The following is a 19,115-nucleotide window of genomic DNA, read 5'->3' on the forward strand; positions in this document are numbered from 1 at the left end:
TCCCAAAGTGCTGGGATTACAGGCGTGAGCCACCGCACCCGGCCTTACAGCACTTATTTTTAATGTTAGTAGTTGATTCTAGATATAAATTAGCTCCCTTTGTGCTCATCTTACTTGCCTATTTTCTTTGCGATTGGGTCTCACTCTCTTGCCCAGGCTGAAGTGCAGTGGTAAGATCACAGCTAGGGAGCCTTGAGGTGCTAGGCTCAAGTGATCCTCTCACCTCAACCTCCCAAGAAACAGGTGCACACCACCATGATACGCTAATTTTTAAAAAATTATTTTGTAGATACAGGGTCTTGCTGTGTTACCTAGGCTGGTGTGGAGTTCCTGGCCTCAAACAATACTCCTTTCTTGGCCTCCTAAAGTGTTGCGATTACAGGCATGAGCCACCGTGCTGGCCTTTTCTGACTTTTAAACAACCCCGCAGCGTAATCTTTGCATTCCTATTTTACAGATAAAGCAACAGAAGCCTCCAGTGACTAAATAACTTTCCTGGGGGTCACAAGGTTTACAAGTGGCTAAATAGGATTTCTACGGACTGGTTCCTTCACCTGGCTGCCCACCGAGGTAAGCGGGCCTTACTGCCCTCTCAACAGGACCCCAAAGAGGACGCTTCTTTGGTAATAGCAAACGGGGCTCTCACTCCTACCATCTCAGTGACAGTCTAAAGCGCACCCTACCCCAGGAAAGTGCCCATATTTGCGCGCGCACACACACGGCAGAGGGCAGGGCTGAAAGGGGGTCCTAGGGTGCAGGGAGCGCGCCCTTGCCCGGGGACCCCGCAATTTACAGTATTAGCTCCACGGAGGTGCATGTAACGGCAGGCGAGCAGCTACCTTCGGTTCCAACGCGGCCCCAAAGCCGGGGGTGGAAACGCACAGCCCAGGTAGTGGCCTGGACTCCGAGCCTGGCCCCTCGTTAAAACTCCCCAGACATAAAGGCTCCGGAGCGGACAGAAGTGCAGCCGCCGCGTCCCCATGGGACACTGAAACTCTCCTGTACCTTCCTCCGTAGTCCTGTGCGGGAGGCTGGCCCGGCCGGCTGCCCTGTGCTTCGGACTGGAGGTCGCGGTCCGGAGGGGACCTGCCCGGCGGTTGCTGCTGGAACCATTTACCTCAGACCCGCGCCGCAGCCCCCCGATGCCGCGCCCAGGCTTCCCTCAAGACCTCTCCAGGGTCCGGCCCCGACACCAAGGGGGAGGTGAGGGGTGGAACCTGGAGGCACCCGCGCGAGGGCCCCTGAGGGAGGCGGGAGGGGACACCGCAGTCCCGCCTGTGGAGGGGCGTGTCTCATCGCGTGCCAAAGGAGAGGCGAAGGGCAAAGGGCAGGGGGCAAGGGGCAAAGGGCAAGGGGGAATCCCTCCTCCCCCTACCCACGCGAGGCCCTGGAGCGCTGATTGGCGGTGTGCTGCGGAAGCGGCAAGAGGAACGTGTCTTGGCACGTGCCGAAGGAGCGCTAAAGGCCAGGGGCGGTCCCACTCGCGAAGCCCTGGAGGGCAGATTGGCTGCGCGAGGAAGGGGCGTGTCCCTACGTCAGCTGTCCGGGAGCCAGAGTAAGAGATAAAGGCCAGAGCGCCTGAGCGGGCTTGGGCACCTCCTCCCACTGCGGGCAAAGGGCAGGCAGTTCGTGCGGGGACACAAGGCCTGGCGGACCATGGCCATGGCGGGCGCTGAGTGGAAGTCGCTGGAGGAATGCTTGGAGAAGCACCTACCGCTCCCCGACTTGCAGGAGGTGAAACGCGTTCTCTATGGCAAGGAGCTCAGGTCCGCAGCCCAGAGTCTAACTTATGGGATCTTGGGGCCTCAGAGTGTGGGTCTCGGGGAACAGGCAGGGAGGGCCTCAGGGTCTGAAGGGCTCAGGGGAGGCAGTGAGAAGTCCTGAGTTGGCGGGTAGAGACCATAGTAGGTCTTGATGGGACAACTCTGGGGTCCTTGGGGGTTGCAGAATCCTGGCGTGACCTTTACAAATATCTTCTCCCCCACGTTGCCCGGAACTGGAAGGAAAAGGACGGGATTTTACTCTCCAGGGCTTTCTCTGTGGCTATCCCAACCCTCCTCCATGGAGCCGGGCTTGTCTTCCGGGTGTCTGGCTGGATCACTGTCTCCAACCAGAGCACCCAGCAGGTGTACTGATTGTCCGGCCCAGATCATCCTTCCTGCTGTGACCCGACCTCTGGCTGACTTTTGGAAATAGAGGCTGTCTGCATTTAGTTGGCGAGGGAACGTTTCCCACTGGCAAGCTATGGGTGCTAGTTTTTCCACTCCCTGCAAGCTGTGTGCATCACCAGGACTTTGAGGGCTGTGTACTGCTGGACACTGTGTCCACAAAGCTGAAAAAGATACTTTCCGGCCGGGCTCAGTGGCTCACGCCTGTAATCCCAGCACTTTGGGAGGCTGAGGCGGGCGGATCACGAGGTCAGGAGATCGAGACCATCCTGGCTAACACGGTGAAACCCCGTCTCTACTAAACATACAAAATATTAGCCGGGCGAGGTGGCGGGCACCTGTAGTCCCAGCTACTTGGGAGGCTGAGGCAGGAGAATGGCTTGAACCCGGGAGGCAGAGCTTGCGGTGAGCAGAGATCACTGCCACTGCACTCCAGCTTGGGTGACAGAGTGAGACTCTGTCTCAAAAAAGAAAAAAGAAGAAAAAAAGAAAAGAGAAAGATACTTCCCCTTCCATTCTTGTTTCTCTTCAGTGCATTTCTTACCTGCAGCAACCAGAGGATCCCTTTAATATGTAAATCATATCCTGTTGGCCTGGCGCGGTGGCTCATGCCTATAATCCCAGTACTTTGGGAGGCAGAGGCGGGTGGATCACAAAGTCCAGAGTTCGAGATCAGCCTGGCCAATATGATGAAACCCTGTCTCTACTAAAAATACAAAAATTAGCTGGGCATGGTGTCACACACCTGTAGTCCCAGCTATTCGGGAGACTGAGGCAGGAGAATCGCTTGAACCCAGGAGGCGGAGGTTGCAGTGAGCCCAGATCGCGCCACTGCACTTCAGCCTGGGCGACAGGGCGAGACTCCGTCTCAAAAAAAAAAAAAAAAAAAAAAATCGTATCCTGTTGTTCCTTTGTGCATAAAACTCTGTAAGGAATTTCCTGGGCTCTTAGGATGAAATCCAAACTCTGACTGCATGCAGCCCCTGACTAACTCTCCTTCCACTTCCTTGCTCATTTGTGGGCTCCCTATCTCCCCGAGTCCAGCCAGTCTGCGGGCTCTATGACCTTGTGTCAGTGACCCTGCAGCAGGAACCAGAGCAGTTTACCAGTAACTGAAGGTGTTGATTGGATCAGTGGTTCCCAGCCACAGCTGCTATGGAGTTACTGCAGGGAGGCTAGACCTCAGATCCAAGGGTGTTTTCACAGCTAGTGGATGATGAAGTTAGAACAGCTGCTTTTTGGGAGTGAGGTAGTAGAGAACTTTGTCAGAAAGGGCTCTTCATATCCAAAGGGCTGGGTGACCTTTAAGGCCCCTCCCAGTGAATACACTCATGCTCCTATTTCCACTGCATCTGTAAAGACTAGTCCTTGAGAAGTGTCTTAGATTTGAGACTCCTAAGGAAAATGTCTTAAATAAAGCAAGGGGTGTCTTATGCTTCTAGGGATGGGAATTAGTTTATTCTAAGAGTGGGGTGGGCATGTCTTCCTGGTAAAAAAGACAGCATGTGGGTGCCAGGGAGATATAAAGGGGAAGAGTCTTAGGAGAAGATAAGTCAGTTTCCCATAAAGGTGATTGGCTGGGGCACATTCTGGAGAAGGACTGAGGTCAGCCCATGCAAGAGGGATTTTATCTAAGCATTTGGGTCACTCCAGAGCAGGAGGGATGATGATAATGGCTGGTGAAATGGGAGACAGCTGTCTCTCTTGACCAATCACTGCCAGGCTTCATCCTGGGGCTCACAATAACTAAGTGGCTCCTTTTCCTACCCCCTTTTCTTGCTCTGTTCTACTCAGCATTTAGCCCTTTCAGCTTTTATCCCTAAGGTATAAACCTTTGTACTTACTCTATCCTTGCTAATGTGTGGGATTTGGCCATGAATGGCATTTCAAACTGAAGATAAAAAAATTACGGCTCATTTAAAAACTCTAATCCTATAAACTTAAATTATAAACTTAAATTCCTATAAACTCCTCTAAGTCTGATTTGGACATAGCTACCTCTGTGAAGGTCCAGTGGACCTGAAGCCCTTAAGCCCCTCGGATCTGACTCCCAATGTGCTCCACACAAGACCACCTCTTCGCCCACTTACAATGCTTAGTAAATGTTTGCTCAGTGAATTAGCCAAATGGGCCTTTGCCTGTGGCCGATGAAATCCCCAGAGAACATTGACTTTCCATTTTAAGACAACCAAAACCAAGAAGCAGTCATTCAGTCAGCAAGCATTCATTGAGCACTTAGTCTCGGCCACTGGTACTGGGATAAGTCATGATTCCTGCCCTTGAGGGCTTTCCATCTTTTGATGGTTGCCTTACACTGTGAGGAGGAGGCAGGGAGAGCTTGAGAGAGTTTGTGTGTTTGGGGTTGGAGGGACATCAGGAAGGCTTCCCAGGAGCATCATGCCTGAGCTACATCCTAGGGGAGACAGGAAGGGTACATGTCCCCAGATACCAGGGGACATGCCCATTTAGAGACTGTGTTTGTGAGAGGGTTAGTCATTGAGTGCTCTCCTGAGGAAGACCTGAGAGAGGAGGCAGGAGTGGCAGGTAGCTCTTAGGGTCTCTGAGGCAGCAGAACCGTGTCCCGATAATGGCAGAGCCTTTGAAGAGTTTGACCTGGTGGCTGAGCGAAGAATGACCTGGAATAACGACTGGATAAGCTGAAATTTAAGGAAAGGAAAAAAGACTAGCCTGGAAAAAAGTAGGTGGAAGGTGAGAGGCCTGATGTGAACAGAGTACCTGGGAGTGGAGAGACAGAAGGCTTCCAGAGGTTTCAGGGAGGTCAGTGGACAGTGAGCCAATGAGGATAACAGCTGTGGCAGTGAGGATCTTGCCGGCTTGGACTCTCAGATGGCCAGTCGACTCATGTGATGAGGAGCATCTTTGGACAGGTTGCGTTTGAATGTTGTTTAGTTCCTAGGGCTGCTGTAACAATTTATCACAAACTGGGTGGCTTGAAACAACAGAAACTTATTCTCACAGTTCTGAAGACCACAAGTATAAGACCAAGGTGTCAGCAGGGCCGTGTTCCCTCCAAAGATCCTAGGGGAGAATCCTCCCTTGTCTTTTCTAGCCTCAGGTGGGCCCTGGCTTTCCTTAGGTTGTGACAGCCAGTCTGCCTCTTTCTTGGCCTTCTCCTATTGTCCTTGTATCTCTCTTGTGGTGTCTCTTGTCTTTGAGGAGGGTGCAGTGGCTCACACCTGTAATCTCAGCACTTTGGGAGGCCAGGGCTGGAGGACTGCTTGAACTCAAGGAGTTTGAGACCAGCCTGAGCAACATGGTGGGACCCCATCTCTATAAAATGTTAAGAAAAACATAGCCAGGCATGGTAGCATGCACCTGTAGTCCTAGCTACACGGCAGGCTGAGGCGGGAGGATCACTTGAGTCTGGGAGGTGGAGGCTGCAGTGAGCTAAGATCTCTCCTCTACACTCCAGCCTGGGAGTCAGATCAAGGCCCTGTCTCAAACACACACACATCTTTGAATTTGGAGCTTACTTGGATAATCCAGGATGATCTTGAGATCTTGATCTTAATTACGTCTGGGAAGACCCTTTTTCCAAATAAAATCACAATGACAGGTTCCAGGTGTCAGGATGGAGACACAGCTCAACCTGCTACAGTAGCTTCAGGGTGTGCAGGTGGAAATAACCCAGGGGCTATTCGCTATGTGGAGATGGGCCTCAGGTGGGAGAGGCTGGGCTTGTTGAGCTGCCCTGGAGATGGTCATTCCAGGTGGAGGAGGAGCAGATACAAAAGAGGGCACTGGAGAGAATGCTGGAAAACCCAGATATTCAAGGAGTCAGAGAAAGATACTTTGTGGGAGATTCTGGAGGTGAGGACTGTGGGGCAAGACAGGGAAAGAAGCATCAGATGGCTCAGAAATGTCTAGCGGGTGAGGACAGCAGGAAGTCTGCTGGATTTAGCCATGATAAGGCTGGTGGCAGTTCGAGATGGGGCCAGGAGGTGAGACCTGAGCTGACGGGGAAGCATGTGTGGAAGCTCCCTAGGCAGCAGGGAGAGAGAGCAAGTGAGTAAACATGTGGACATGTGTGGAGCACTGTCCCTCTTTCTCTTTCTTCCTCTCCTTCTCTCCCTCCCCAGTCCCCTTCTGTTGTTCAGTGGGAGAGATTCTTTAACAGCTTCAGTGATGGATGTGGAGGTCTATAGGTACTAGTGAGGAAAGACGTCCAAGCTATGTGTATTAAGTGCAAAAGGCAAGTTGAAGAACAGAAAATACGGAATGATACCATTGTATTTATAATGCATACACATAGGAAAATAGGAAAGAAACATAAAACATTGTTAAGAAGGGTTGCCTCTGAGTTTTGGGACTAGGGGTGGGATAGAAAGGGGAATTTATTTTTTATTTTATACCCTTTCCCACTATTTGATTCACCCCCACCATGAGCACGTGTTTCTTTTGTAAAAGAGCTCTAGTTTAATTATTTAAAGCACTGATGGTAAAGAGCCATCAGAGGTAGAAAGATGAAGTTCCAGAATTGAGAGGTTGCTGCGGAGGCAGGAACTTGGTGTCCTCTGGCGAGATCTGCCTGACCCTGGGTAGGAGAGGTGGGGGCCCTGAAGGGCATGGTGGGGCTAGGATGGGAAGTGATGGGCTTTACTCCTTCAAGTTTGAAGGAAAGCCCTGATGCGAGGAGGCCTCAGTAGCAGGGTAAGGGATAGAGGGTCTGAAAGCCAACTATAGGGACCAGGGCCGGCAGTGGCAGCATAAGGCCATCTGTGAGGTTGTGACTCATTTGCTGGTCTTGTCCTCCTGGGCAGTGGCTGATTAATTGATGCTTGTTTTAGTACTTTTGAGCTGCTATAACAAAATACCACAGACTTCCCAGTACTTGTGGGCAATCACAGGGAGAAAAAGGAGAAAGGTCTGTGTGTCTGTTTCCCCAAAGGCCTGTGGGCCTGGTAGCTGGACGGCCTTTTGGGAATGTCCTAGTGAGCCCTGTCCTCAGCCTGTGGTCTCACATCAGGAAGATGTCAGGTGGGAGAGCTCTTGTCTGAGTGTGCAAACCTGGCTGTAACCAACACCTGGCTGCGGTCTCTCTCCCCGTCTTAAACCACGTAAATTTATTCCTCACGGTTCTGAATGCTATGAAATCCAAGATCAAGGTGCCACAGCAGATCTGGTGTCTGGTGAGGACCCACTTCCTGGTTCGTAGATGGTGCCTTCTCACTGTGTGCTTACATGGTACAGGAAGCAAGCACCCCCTCTTAGGGGGTCTTTTAAAAGAGCACTAATCCCATTCATGAGGACTCTACCCTCATGACCTAATCACCTCCCAAAGAACCCTATCACATTGGAGATTAGGATTTCAACATATGGCTTTGGGGCAGACATAAGTATTCAGTCCATCTCAGTGGTCCACTGCATCTCCCGTACCAGGCCTTTTGGTGGACACAGCACATCATTGACTGTGTCTGCACAAGGTATGGCTTGAGAGTTGGTTAGGTTCTCCAGATGAAGCTGTGTAGGATGTGGTGATGGACTGTCTTGGATAATGAAAGGGCAGAGAGACCTAACAGGTGGTGCCCAGATAGTAGACAGGAGTGGCTGGGAAGAGGTAGAGCCCCAAAGGTGGCTGTCCTGGAGGGTAGAGCGGCCTCTCCTGTATCGCCTTGGCTTAGAATGAGCTCGCAGGGAGCTGGGGATGAGGAGGTGGGCAGCCTCGGGGCTGGCCAGGCGGAGACACCACCTGGGGGAAAAAGGGTAGGTAATGGAGATTATGCATGGTGGGAAGATGGGGAGAGAGACTTCAGCTAGGTGATGGTTATAGCCATGTTTCCACACCCAAGACGAGCTCTTCACCTGACATCTTCCTGCTGTGAGACTACAGGCTGAGAGGCCAGGCAGAGTTCACCAGGACACTCTCCAAGGGCTGTCTGGCTCCCAGGCCCACAGGCCTTTGAGGAAATAGACACATAAACCTTGCTTCTTTTTCTCCCGGTGTCTACCCACACACACATCCTGGAAAGTTGCGTGATTATGTCCACCAGAGGGGATTTGCCCTGAGGCTGAGGCCTGCAGGAGCGCCCTTCCGCTGGAGGGTGGGAGGGCTGTCTAAGGCAGTCACAGCAAGAAGAGGCATGGTGTGGGCACTGCTGCTATTTCTAACCTGCTGGAGTGAAGGGAACCTTGACTACTTGAAAAGCAGGCTGATTGTCAGGGGCGGAACCGAACTCAGAGCTGTCAGGGCCATCACATGGAAAGTGCCTGGCAGGGGGCGGCGACAGGGGGCTTGGGCTGACAGGGCTGTGATTTTGAAAGAAACGTCTCTAAGAAAGTGATTTAAAGTAGGAGAGAAATATTATTATTAGATAATGGCTGTCAGGTTATTTTTTGATGTGTTTTCTGGGTATTTCATAATCATCTTGCCCTTAGATGGTAAGCTCTTCCCGGTCAGGGGCCGTGTCCCATCGCATGCCTCTATGGGTTTCACCTCTGGGTGTGCAACAGGCATCAGGAGTTATTTGCTGTTCGGCCAATGGTCACTTCAGTGAAGTGTTTTATAACTAATTCTCTAGCCTTTGTTAATAAACTACAAATGTGGATGAGCATTTAGGGCTTCCATCTGAACACCTGGGCCCCACCAAGCCCACCCAACACCAGGTGTGGAACTGGGCTCCCCCAGTAGAAGCAGCAGGACAGAGTGGCCAGGGTCTTTATTCACCACAAGGTCATCCATATGGTCCCAGGTCATGGCCTCTCCAACCAGCCTGTCTCCTGAGCCTCATTTTCCAAGCCCTTCTCTGCTCCCACAACCTGCCTCACACTCTAGGCTCAGCATAGCCCTGATTTTGGTTCAGAAACACTTTTGATAATTTATTCCCTCCTTTCTGTGCTGACTGCCAGGACTTTAATTCCTACCCTGATTTCAGCAAGTCTAAAACACCAACCTCTTGACTGGCTTCCCCGTTGCCAGGCCTAACTGTGCTGCCTGTCTGCTGAGATCTCCCTGCCAACTGCAGGTAAAGTCCAGGTTCAGTGTAGTGTTCGGTCATGGCTGGACCCCCCCTGCTCCCCAGCTCCCTTGGGCCCTGGCACTGATCACCTTCTAGCCAGGACATCCTCACCTCTTTGACTGATAAATAACTACAGGAAATGGGAGAGGGATTTTAAGTGGAACAGACTGCATCAAAATCACCTTCCCTCTTCTTTCCTGCCCATCTAGGAAGCTTGATCTGCCCAGGGAAGCTTTCGAAGCCGCCTCCAGAGAAGACTTTGAACTGCAGGGATATGCCTTTGAAGCGGCGGAGGAGCAGCTGAGACGACCCCGCATCGTGCATGTGGGGCTGGTTCAGAACAGAACCCCCCTCCCTGCAGATGCACCTGTGGCAGAACAGGTACAGACTCTTTTGACCATAATAAATACACAAACGGGGTTGTGGCTCGCCCTTTGGAGCACACCTGCAGACCCTGGCTGGCCACATACTCCAGGTCTGCAGGCTTGGATCCCTTGAGCAGTAGCAGAGACGCTCCTGCCCTGGCCTCCCCACAGCCCTCCAGCCTGCATCTCTGGCTCTTCTGCCTTCTTGTTCTTATTCTGTCTCTCCCTCCTCCTCACTGATCTTTCCACTTCTCTCCAGCTATTGATCTGAAGCTCCATTTGCCAACCAGGAGGGTGCCCTTTTGGCCTGCTCGTGCTCTCCACGGGACGCTGCCTCTCAGCTGCCTGCCAAGAGGCAGCCAGCCAGCACACACTGGTCAGGACCGTCTGTCCATGTATTCTTCTGCCTTAATCCTCAGGGCAGGGACTTGCTATACCCAGAAGTTTGTGAGCCTGCAGGCTTACAGGAATAGATAGGCATTTGCTTATGACCTCAGAGTTAGTAAATAAAGGTGACAGCATCTTGTATCTCCCTTAAAAAACATATTGTCACAGGCACAGGTGGTTTGTTTTATACACTTCTCCACAGCATTCCTCCAGCTGCTCAAACTTTCAGGGATTTCCCTGTACAGGTTTCCTCAGGATACAGGGTGTTTGAGGATTCTTAGGGATTCTGGAGAAACCTAAGGTCTCTTAGATTCCAGGTTTGGTTCTGCATCATGATTCACATTGGTCCTTCTTTTGCTTTTGTTGGATTCACAGATGTCTGGTTCTCAGTTCTCTCACTTTTTGTGTCTGGATTCTTTTTTTGTGGATATGTCCCCTCTATCATCCCAGACTGTCAAGTCGTAGGACCAGCTATGTTTTTTTCACCCACACAGTTAGCAAAAAGCTTTGCTAACGCCAAGCAAATGTGTATTTGTGGGGCTGATGCTGCCAGCAAATATCCACAAAGCCGTGGGGTACACAGCCTCTCAAAGGAGGAGACCATAGGCCTTGTAAAGAGTTTGTGCACTCTGGGTTTTCAGTCTGGTTCCTTTGGTCTGTCTTTGAACAAACACTTTTGAATGTCTCCTGGGAGCCAGGCATTGTGCCAAGGACAAGTAGATGATGAGGTTACTTTCTTCCTATCCCTAAGGAGCCTGTGGGGTCCTGGGAGTGACAAGACACCAGAGGAAGAGTGGCACACAATGAAAGCAGTGGCACACGATGGTTCCCGAAGGCCAGGGGATGCCGAGTTACCTTGACACTTGGCCCACAACTGTGAGAGTCTGCAGAGGCCCACAGAGGGGCGACACGTGACATAGATAACACCTCCAGGAAGATTAGGTGGGAGGAGGGAAGTACATTCCTGGCCCAGGGCACAGCACACACCAAAGCACAGGGATTTAAAAGAGCTAGAGAGGCAAGGCATTCCATGATACGATACACACAGGGTAAGTAGAACAAGTAGGATGAGTGCGGGACAAGGCTTGCGTCTGAAGGCAGGACAATGGAGAGCGGAGTCCTGGGCCAAGGGGTTGGTTGACCTGGGAGATGGTGTGAGCGTGGGTCCTGAACCAGAAGCAGCACCATCCTCATCCCTGCCTCTCAGCAACCTCACAGGTCAGGTGGCAGTCTCCCCATTACCAGATGAGGAAACTGAGGCAGTGTCAAAGTGTCTGTGACCCCAGAGCCTCTGCACCTCCAGCTTTTCATGCAGATTTTGGACATCAGGAGATAACCAAATATAGAACCTCCCCACCCTACTCCTCATACCTGCCCAGGTGGGCATTGATTGTTCCATATGCATTAGGATGAGATCCTAAAAATTGCCTTACCAATAGAACTAAATGGATTCTAATCCTTTTTAAATTCTCAGGTCTCTGCCCTTCATAGACGCATAAAGGCTATCGTAGAGGTGGCTGCAATGTGTGGAGTCAACATCATCTGTTTCCAGGAAGCATGGAGTGAGTCTTTTTTATGGTGCTTTCTCTGCTGCCTTCAAACAATTGTGTATTCTCTCCATGTTGCCAAGAGTGTCCGCTGCCTGACTTTTAAAGAATCTCCTTTGTTTTCTCATCCATGGAAAGGTTTTCTGTCCACATCACCAGGAACCCCGGCCTTCCTACTGTTATGCACCAGGCTGTTGTCTGAGCCCATCAGTTTTCCCACGTCGTTCTGAATCCATTCACTCCTCCCCATCTCTCTACCACCACCTGGTCCAAGCCTCTGGCAGCCCACCCCTGACTTTTGTAATTCCCTCTGGCTGGTCTCCTGTGCCCTCCTAACCAGGACTTCTTTACCTTCAGATCTCAACCCAGAGCCAGCCCCCCTATCTAAACATTTCTTGCACCATGTACTTTTGTGGTTTTTATTTTTATCAGTTATACATGCTCATGGTTTAGAGTCAGGTGGGTCTACAAGGTCTGTTACCAAAAAACAGCTGTTATCCCCAGCATCAACAGTGAGCTAGTTCCTTTGGAATTTACCTTTGTTAGTGTTGCTACTTCCTAATTTTTTAGTTTTGCATCACCTATTGACTTCCCCCATGGAAGACGTCAGTGTTAGCCCTTTCCTGCCTCCTCCTGGCCTTTCAACATACATGTGTCCTTGTTCTTCTATCCCCCCAGCCATTTTGTCAACTTTGATTCCTTTTTCTTTTTTTTTAAGACAAGGTCTTACTCTGTCACCCAGACTTGGAGTGCAGTGGTGCAGTCATAGCTCACTGCAGCCTTGATCCCAGGCCCAAGCAATCCTCCCACCTCAGCCTCCCAAGTAGTTGGGACCACAGGTGCACACCATCATGCCCAGCTAATTGAAAAACAAAACAAAACAAACAAACAAACAAAACTTTGTAGAGATGGAGATCTCACTATGTTGCTCAGGCTGAACTTTGATTTCTTTTCCTGGATTATTTTCTGTTTTCCCTAGAGTTTGCTTCGTTTTCTACTTGCCACGCATTCAACCCCAAACTTTCTATCAATTCCTAAATCTCCTTAATGTGTTTTAGACGCATCAAACAGTCTATCAGTTTCATCTCCTCCAAGGAATCTGCCCCGGAGCCTTGTGACTGCTGTGGGCTGAATCAGGTGCCCCCTCTGCTGGCCACACAGTTGTCCTGGGATCCCCCCTCACCATCACTCTGGGGAATCCCTTTGCCTTGCTCTTGTGTTTCTCTGTTCCCACAGCTTCCTCTTCCTTGGTTTATGCCCTCATTTTAGTAGTGTAGTGTAGTAGATCCTTATAGATTTATGTTGCCTCGGCATTCATGTTGAATACAAGTTTAACTCTGTCATACCAGAGGCAGGGCTCAGTCACCCTGGACACAGTTTCCAGTTCTACGCCACACCCAAATGGCTCAAGCCAAGTGGCCAGAGATAAGAACTTAAGAGACCTCTCTCCCACCAGCCGACTGGGCTGTCCACTTTCCTGCTGCTTCCTTTAAATGGATCATCCAGGCATTTGGCCATTATCTTAAGGTGACCACATCTTAGTCATTATGTGTACTGCTAGTTGGCCCACACTCTCTCTGACTCTTCATTTCTGCCTCATCTGACCTGAGGACAGAGTACTGCCCTTCTGACTCATGGCACTCTCCTTGCCCAGGATCTGTAAGTAAAAATCTTCAAACTTGTTTCCTATTGCGATGGTGTGTTGAATTTGCACCTTCCATGAGAAGAACCAGGGGCTGCCCCGGGCTGGGTTTTCCCTGGGATACCGGGGGAGACACAAAGTTGGACTCCTAGTGCCAGAGTGGTAGTCAGGCAGGGACAGGTCAGGCAAGAGCCACACAGCATCTACCAGTATAAACAAGTTTCACGTATGAGGGACCCCTGGTCACGGGTTGGACAGACAGGCATTAGGCTGTCCACCATGTACGAGATGTATCCGGTGAAAGGCACACTGTAGAGACCACGTCCAGCTCCCTTCATTTCCTGTTACTGCTGGGTTGCCAGCCGCTCTGATACTGGAGCCCCCATTTAGCTAGGGACTCTCAGAACCAGTAGTTCCCTGAGGAAGAACACATCAGAGGTAAACTTTTTGAGGCCTTGCCCATCTGAAAATATGTTCCTTCTATAATTTTCTTGATAGTTTGGTTAAGCATCAAATTTTAGGTTAGAAATCATTTTCCTTCAAAAGTTTGAACACACGTTGTTCCATTGTCTTCTAGTTTTGGGGCATTGTTGAGTAATCCACAGCCATTTTAATTTGTGACCCATTGTCTATGATTTGTTTTTCTCTGGAAGACTGGAGGAGTTTCTCTTTTTCACCACTACTCTACAATTTCATAATGATACTCCATTGTGCATATCTATTTTAATCCACTCTTGGTACTTAGTGGGTTCTTTTAGTCTAGAAACTTGGATTCTGACGCTCTAGGAAATTTTCTTGCATTATTTCATTCATTCATTATTTTCTCCTCTTTTTTCTCTTTCTAGACAGTCCTACTATTAGGATATGGGAACCCTGAACTAGTATCCTAATTTTGTTGTGTATTTCCTCCTTTTTTTTTTTTTTTTTTTTTTTTTTGATACATGGTCTTACTCTATTACTGAGGCTGCAGTACAGTGGTGCAATCACAGCTCACTGCAGCCTCAGCCTCCCAGGATCAAGCAATCCTCCTGTCCCAGCCTCCCGAGTAGCTGGGACCATAGATGCATGCCACCACACCTGGCTAATTTTCTTGAATTTTTTTTTTTTTTTTTGGAAAGATGAGATCTCACTGTGTTGCCCAGGCAGGTCTCAAATTCCTGGGCCCAAGCAATCCTCCCACCTTGGCCTCCCACAGTGCTGGGATTACAGGCGTGAGCCATTGCGCCTGCCCCTTAACTGCTTCTTAAATAGACCTTTGACCAGTCCTTGTTTATCATCCTTCCCTGCTTCCCCACCTTCAGAGGTACCTGGTGCCCCTGGGTCCTGAGCTTTGGATAAGCAGGAGACCTTCTCTACTGCTAGCGGACTCTGTTTTCTCTGATCTGCTGAGAGATTTGCCTGCATCTCTCTGCCTTCCTGTTTCCCCTCCCTCAGCGCCCGGTCCTTGTGGGTATATGCCTTTGCATGAACATTGCTTTCCTGTCATGTTGATAGGGTTTCAGGAAAAAACATGTGTCTGTGTCCCAGAAGTTCATGTCGTTTTCCTATTTTTTGTTACCTTTGTACTCTCACTCTTCATTAGACCATGAGCTCCATGAAGATAGTACCTATGTTTGTTTTTCCCAACTCTCCACCCACCCCTGTTTCATCTTTAGTGGCAAGAATAATCCCTGGTGCATGACAGGCACTACACATTAGTATTGACTGGGTAGTTGAACTAACATCTTCCCTTTCTTGGATCTGGAACTCCCCTTCATTTATCAAAATCTAGCACAGGTACCCCTCCTTTGTGGGGCCCTGGGGACTCCCCCAGGCAAAGCTGACCACTCTGTACTGCCAGGTTTTGTGGCCGCACCAGGTTCTAATTCATCTCCTTCCCTCTAGGCTGGCAGTGCCTGAGGGCCAGGTGTTGGGTCAATGCATGTGGAATCCTGTCCCCTCTAGTTGAAGAACTGTAGTTGGGACTTTGCAGCCAGCCTCACCCAACCCCCCTTCCACATCCTTCTTTTGAAAGTGTGTTTACATTAGAGTGATTGTATAAACAGGAAAAGAAGCCGTTTATTCTCTGGGGGCAATTGACTCACTCCTAATGCTCTGAAAGCTGAGAATTAATGGTCATTAAGGAGCATTTTTGTTTTCAACAGCTTTTCTGTTGGCTTCCTTAAAATAATTCATCTCTCTTCACAGAAGGCGAGCCTGGGGAGCCTTGAGCGTGGTACCAAGGCCCCCAGGGCTGTTGCTGGCAGTGCCTACCGCCTGCTTGGCAAGGTGGTGGTGGTGCCATTGGCGGGATATTTACTGTGGTACTCTTAGGACCAGGCTTCCTGGGACTGGAAGGAATTGAGAGGCTGAGGCTTCTCTTCCTTCTCTGTGAAATAAAGGGGGTGACACCTGCTTCGGGATGTTGGAGATGAGCTGCCTATTATAAATACAAGAGTTATAAAGAAATAATTTTTAGGCAACTAGAAAGGAGTAAAAGGAGTAAAGGTTCTCAGTGGAAATTTTCCTGTAATAAGAAGCAACCCCTGAACCATTTCTTTTCTAACCGAACAGGCGGCTTAAAGAGCCATGCCAGCAAGCTTTGATATGCAAATGCAAGCAATTAGAAACTAGGTCCACCCAACATGGCCAACATGGCGGTTCCTGTCCTCCTTGTCACCACCTGTGCCAAGTGTCATGACCACCTCCAGATAACTCACACATGTTCAGGACATCATGGCAGCTCAGCTCACATTTGCATATTAAAGGACTAAGGTGGGAGGGCTAGGTTTTTTGCAGGCTACTTGAATGTCACACCTGGTCAAACCAATCCCCTGGGCCCTATGCAAATCAGACCCCACCTCCTCCAGCCTCCCAGTATAACCAACCACAGAGGGAAATCCGCTGGGGTGGGCCCTTGAAACCTTTGGCTATGTTCCCAGTGCTGCTCTACAGCCCAGCCACACGTGGATATCTGCAGCGTGTGGAGTTACCTTTAGTACCTGCCAGTCTGCTGGTGTGAACCGTGCCTCACTGTGAGTAAATGTCTCCCATAGCCGAGATCGTGCCGTTGCACTCCAGCCTGGCAACAAGAACAAGACTCTATCTCAAAAAAAAAGAAAGAAAGAAAGAAATGGACTTGGGTTATTGTGACGTGGGAGATCTACAGAGTATACTGAATTAGTCCAGACAAGGAATTCAGTTCTCCAGATCGAGAAAGAAAAAGACGAATAGCCCAGGAGGAAATAGGCAAAGGGTATGAACAAAAAAATGTAGGGAAGGAATCCAGACTGGCTGGTGAATGTGTGGTGAAGGACTCGGCCTCACTGGGGATATGGAAGACATTTACTCAGAGTGAGGCATTGTTCACACCAGCAGACTGGCAGGTACTAAAGGTAACTCCACGCGCTGCAGATATCCATGTGTGGCTGGGCTGTAGAGCAGCATTGGGCACACAGCCAAAGGTCCCAAAGGCCCACCCCAGCAGATTTCCCTCTGTCCCCTGCATAGGAGACTGCTCTGAACCTGGTGTGCATGGAGATGACCGGCATCTTTGAACTGTTACTCTGTGTCTATGTACCTACTGTTTGGAGAAAAAAAAAAAAAAGTCAAATGAAAACCAATGAGTTGAATGAAATTTTCTACCAAATTAGCCCCCTGGTGGGGCCTGGCCAGGGATCATGGGAATAAGAGCATTAATCCTTGCAGATGTTCATCCTGTTCAGTGGTTCCCAAACTTTTTGTGGGATCATTAATGAGTAGCTTTTTTTATTTCTGAAGAAACCTCCTTGTCACTAGGAAGAGGGAGGGTCCCAGTGTCATCCCCAGTGGCCTTCTGATATTTTCCCCAAGGAGTTAATGGAGCTCCTGCCACCCTGCAGATTGGCCAACAGCAGGACATCTACTGGTTGGGAACTTTGGCAATTTAAAACTTTTTGTGTGTGTGGCATATAGATATGCATAACAATATTTACCATTTTAACCATTTTTAAGTGTATAGTCTGTGGCATTAAATACATTCATGTTGTTGTGCAACCATCATCACCGTGATCTCCAGAACTTTTCTCATCATTCACAATTGGACACCCCTACCCATTAAACAGTAACTCCCAATTATCCCCTCTTCTGACCTCTGACAGCTATTCTACTTTCTGTCATTAAGAATTTGATTACTCTAGGCCGAGTGTGGTGGCTCACGCCTGTAATCCCAGCACTTTGGAAGGCTGAGGCGGGCGGATCACCTGAGGTTGGGAGTTCAAGACCAGCCTGACCAACGTGGAAAAACCCCATCTCTACTAAAAATACGAAATTAGCTGGTCATGGTGGCGCATGCCTGTAATCCCAGCTACTTGGGAAGGCTGAGGCAGGAGAATGGCTTGAACCTGGGAGGGGGAGGTTGCAGTGAGCCAAGATTGTGCCATTGTACTCTGGCCTGGGCAACAAGAGCAAAAACTCTGTCTCAAAAAAAAAAAAAAAAGAATTTGACTACTCTAAATACCTCCTATGAGTAGACTCCTACAACATTTGTTTTGTATCTTAGCATATTCTTACTTAAAGGTTCATCCTTGTAAGCATGTATCAGAATGTCTTCCCTTTTTAAGAGGGCTGAATAATACTCCATTGTGTGTATATACACCACATTTTCCCTATCAATTCATCTGTTGATAAGACACTTGGGTTGTTTCCATCTTTTGGCTATTGTGAATAATGTTCCTATAAACATGAGTGTGCAAATATCTGTTCAAGTCCCTGCTGCAATTGTTTTTAAGACTTTGGGAGGCCGGGCGTGGTGGCTCACGCCTGTAATCCCAGCACTTTGGGAGGCCAAGGCGAGCGGATCATGAGGTCAGGAGATTGAGACCATCCTGGCGAACATGGTGAAACCCCGTCTCTACTAAAAATACAAAAAAATTAGCCGGGTGTGGTGGTGGGTGCCTGTAGTCCCAGCTACTCGGGAGGCTGAGGCAGGAGAATGGCGTGAACCCAGGAGGTGGAGCTTTCAGTGAGCCGAGATTGCGCCACTGCACTCCAGCCTGGGCGACAGAGCAAGACTGTCTTTTTTTTTTTTTTGAGACGGAGTCTCACTGTGTCGCCCGGGCTGGAGTGCAGTGGCCGGATCTCAGCTCACTGCAAGCTCCACCTCCCGGGTTCACGCCATTCTCCTGCCTCAGCCTCCCGAGAAGCTGGGACTACAGGCGCCCGCCACCTCGCCCGGCTAGTTTTTTGTATTTTTTAGTAGAGACGGGGTTTCACAGTGTTAGCCAGGATGATCTCGATCTCCTGACCTCGTGATCTGCCCGTCTCAGCCTCCCAAAGTGCTGGGATTACAGGCTTGAGCCACCGCGCCCAGCCAAGACTCTGTCTTAAAAAAAAAAAAAAAAAGACTTTAGGAAAGACATTTGGCCCAGCCCCTTGTTTTGCCATGAAGCCCAGAGGTAAGGGCTGCCTAGTGCCCACAGCCAGGAACAGGACCCGGAAGCCAGGCCGTGGCACTCCTGAGACTGTATTCTCATGCAGTGACCACCTGCTGCTGGGCTGAGGAGCCCCCCCTCAGAGGCTGTGCATGTTGGATATAGTTCTGCCCTTTCTCCTATTTATAGCTATGCCCTTTGCCTTCTGTACAAGAGAGAAGCTGCCTTGGACAGAATTTGCTGAGTCAGCAGAGGACGGGCCCACCACCAGATTCTGTCAGAAGGTAGGACATTAACTGCGCCTCTGGCAGCAGCTGCCAAATATGTGCAAGTCACAGAGCATGACCACAGCTGCTGGGTTTGGCCTTTCACCATGGAAAATGCGCCTGTTTGGTGCTTGTTTTGCTAGATGAGATTAGATAAGACTATTTGCCACTTTTTTTTTTTTTTTTTTTTTTAGCGTACTCTTAAAATTGGAGAGTATAAGGCTCCAGAAGGGCCATTAGTAGCATTTTCAGGCAAGGGAGCTGCAGCCCAGGGAGGGTGGTCGGAGGTGACTTTTGTAGCAAGTCCCGCAGCTGGCAAGTGGCAGAGCTGGCATTCAGGGACCAGAGAAGCCAGTTCCTCATTCAGAGCTCT

At 49.8% G+C, this 19,115-nt stretch overlaps 1 protein-coding gene across 2 annotated transcripts in view; it reads left to right on the plus strand.

Moving 5' to 3' along the window:
* The first annotated feature begins 1,308 nt into the window (after positions 1–1,308).
* UPB1 (beta-ureidopropionase 1) overlaps positions 1,309–19,115 on the plus strand; it is a 33,790-nt gene continuing 15,983 nt past the window's right edge. For both annotated transcript variants that reach the window (XM_033202761.1, XM_033202847.1), the window contains exons 1-4: positions 1,309–1,766; positions 9,355–9,526; positions 11,372–11,459; positions 18,666–18,760. In XM_033202761.1, coding sequence (XP_033058652.1) covers positions 1,657–1,766; positions 9,355–9,526; positions 11,372–11,459; positions 18,666–18,760 — 465 coding nt within the window. In that variant the 5' untranslated portion in view covers positions 1,309–1,656. The remainder of the gene's footprint in view (positions 1,767–9,354; positions 9,527–11,371; positions 11,460–18,665; positions 18,761–19,115) is intronic.

This window comes from Trachypithecus francoisi, unplaced genomic scaffold (genome assembly GCF_009764315.1).
Source record: "Trachypithecus francoisi isolate TF-2019V2 unplaced genomic scaffold, Tfra_2.0 Contig00223, whole genome shotgun sequence".
Lineage (NCBI taxonomy): Eukaryota > Metazoa > Chordata > Mammalia > Primates > Cercopithecidae > Trachypithecus > Trachypithecus francoisi.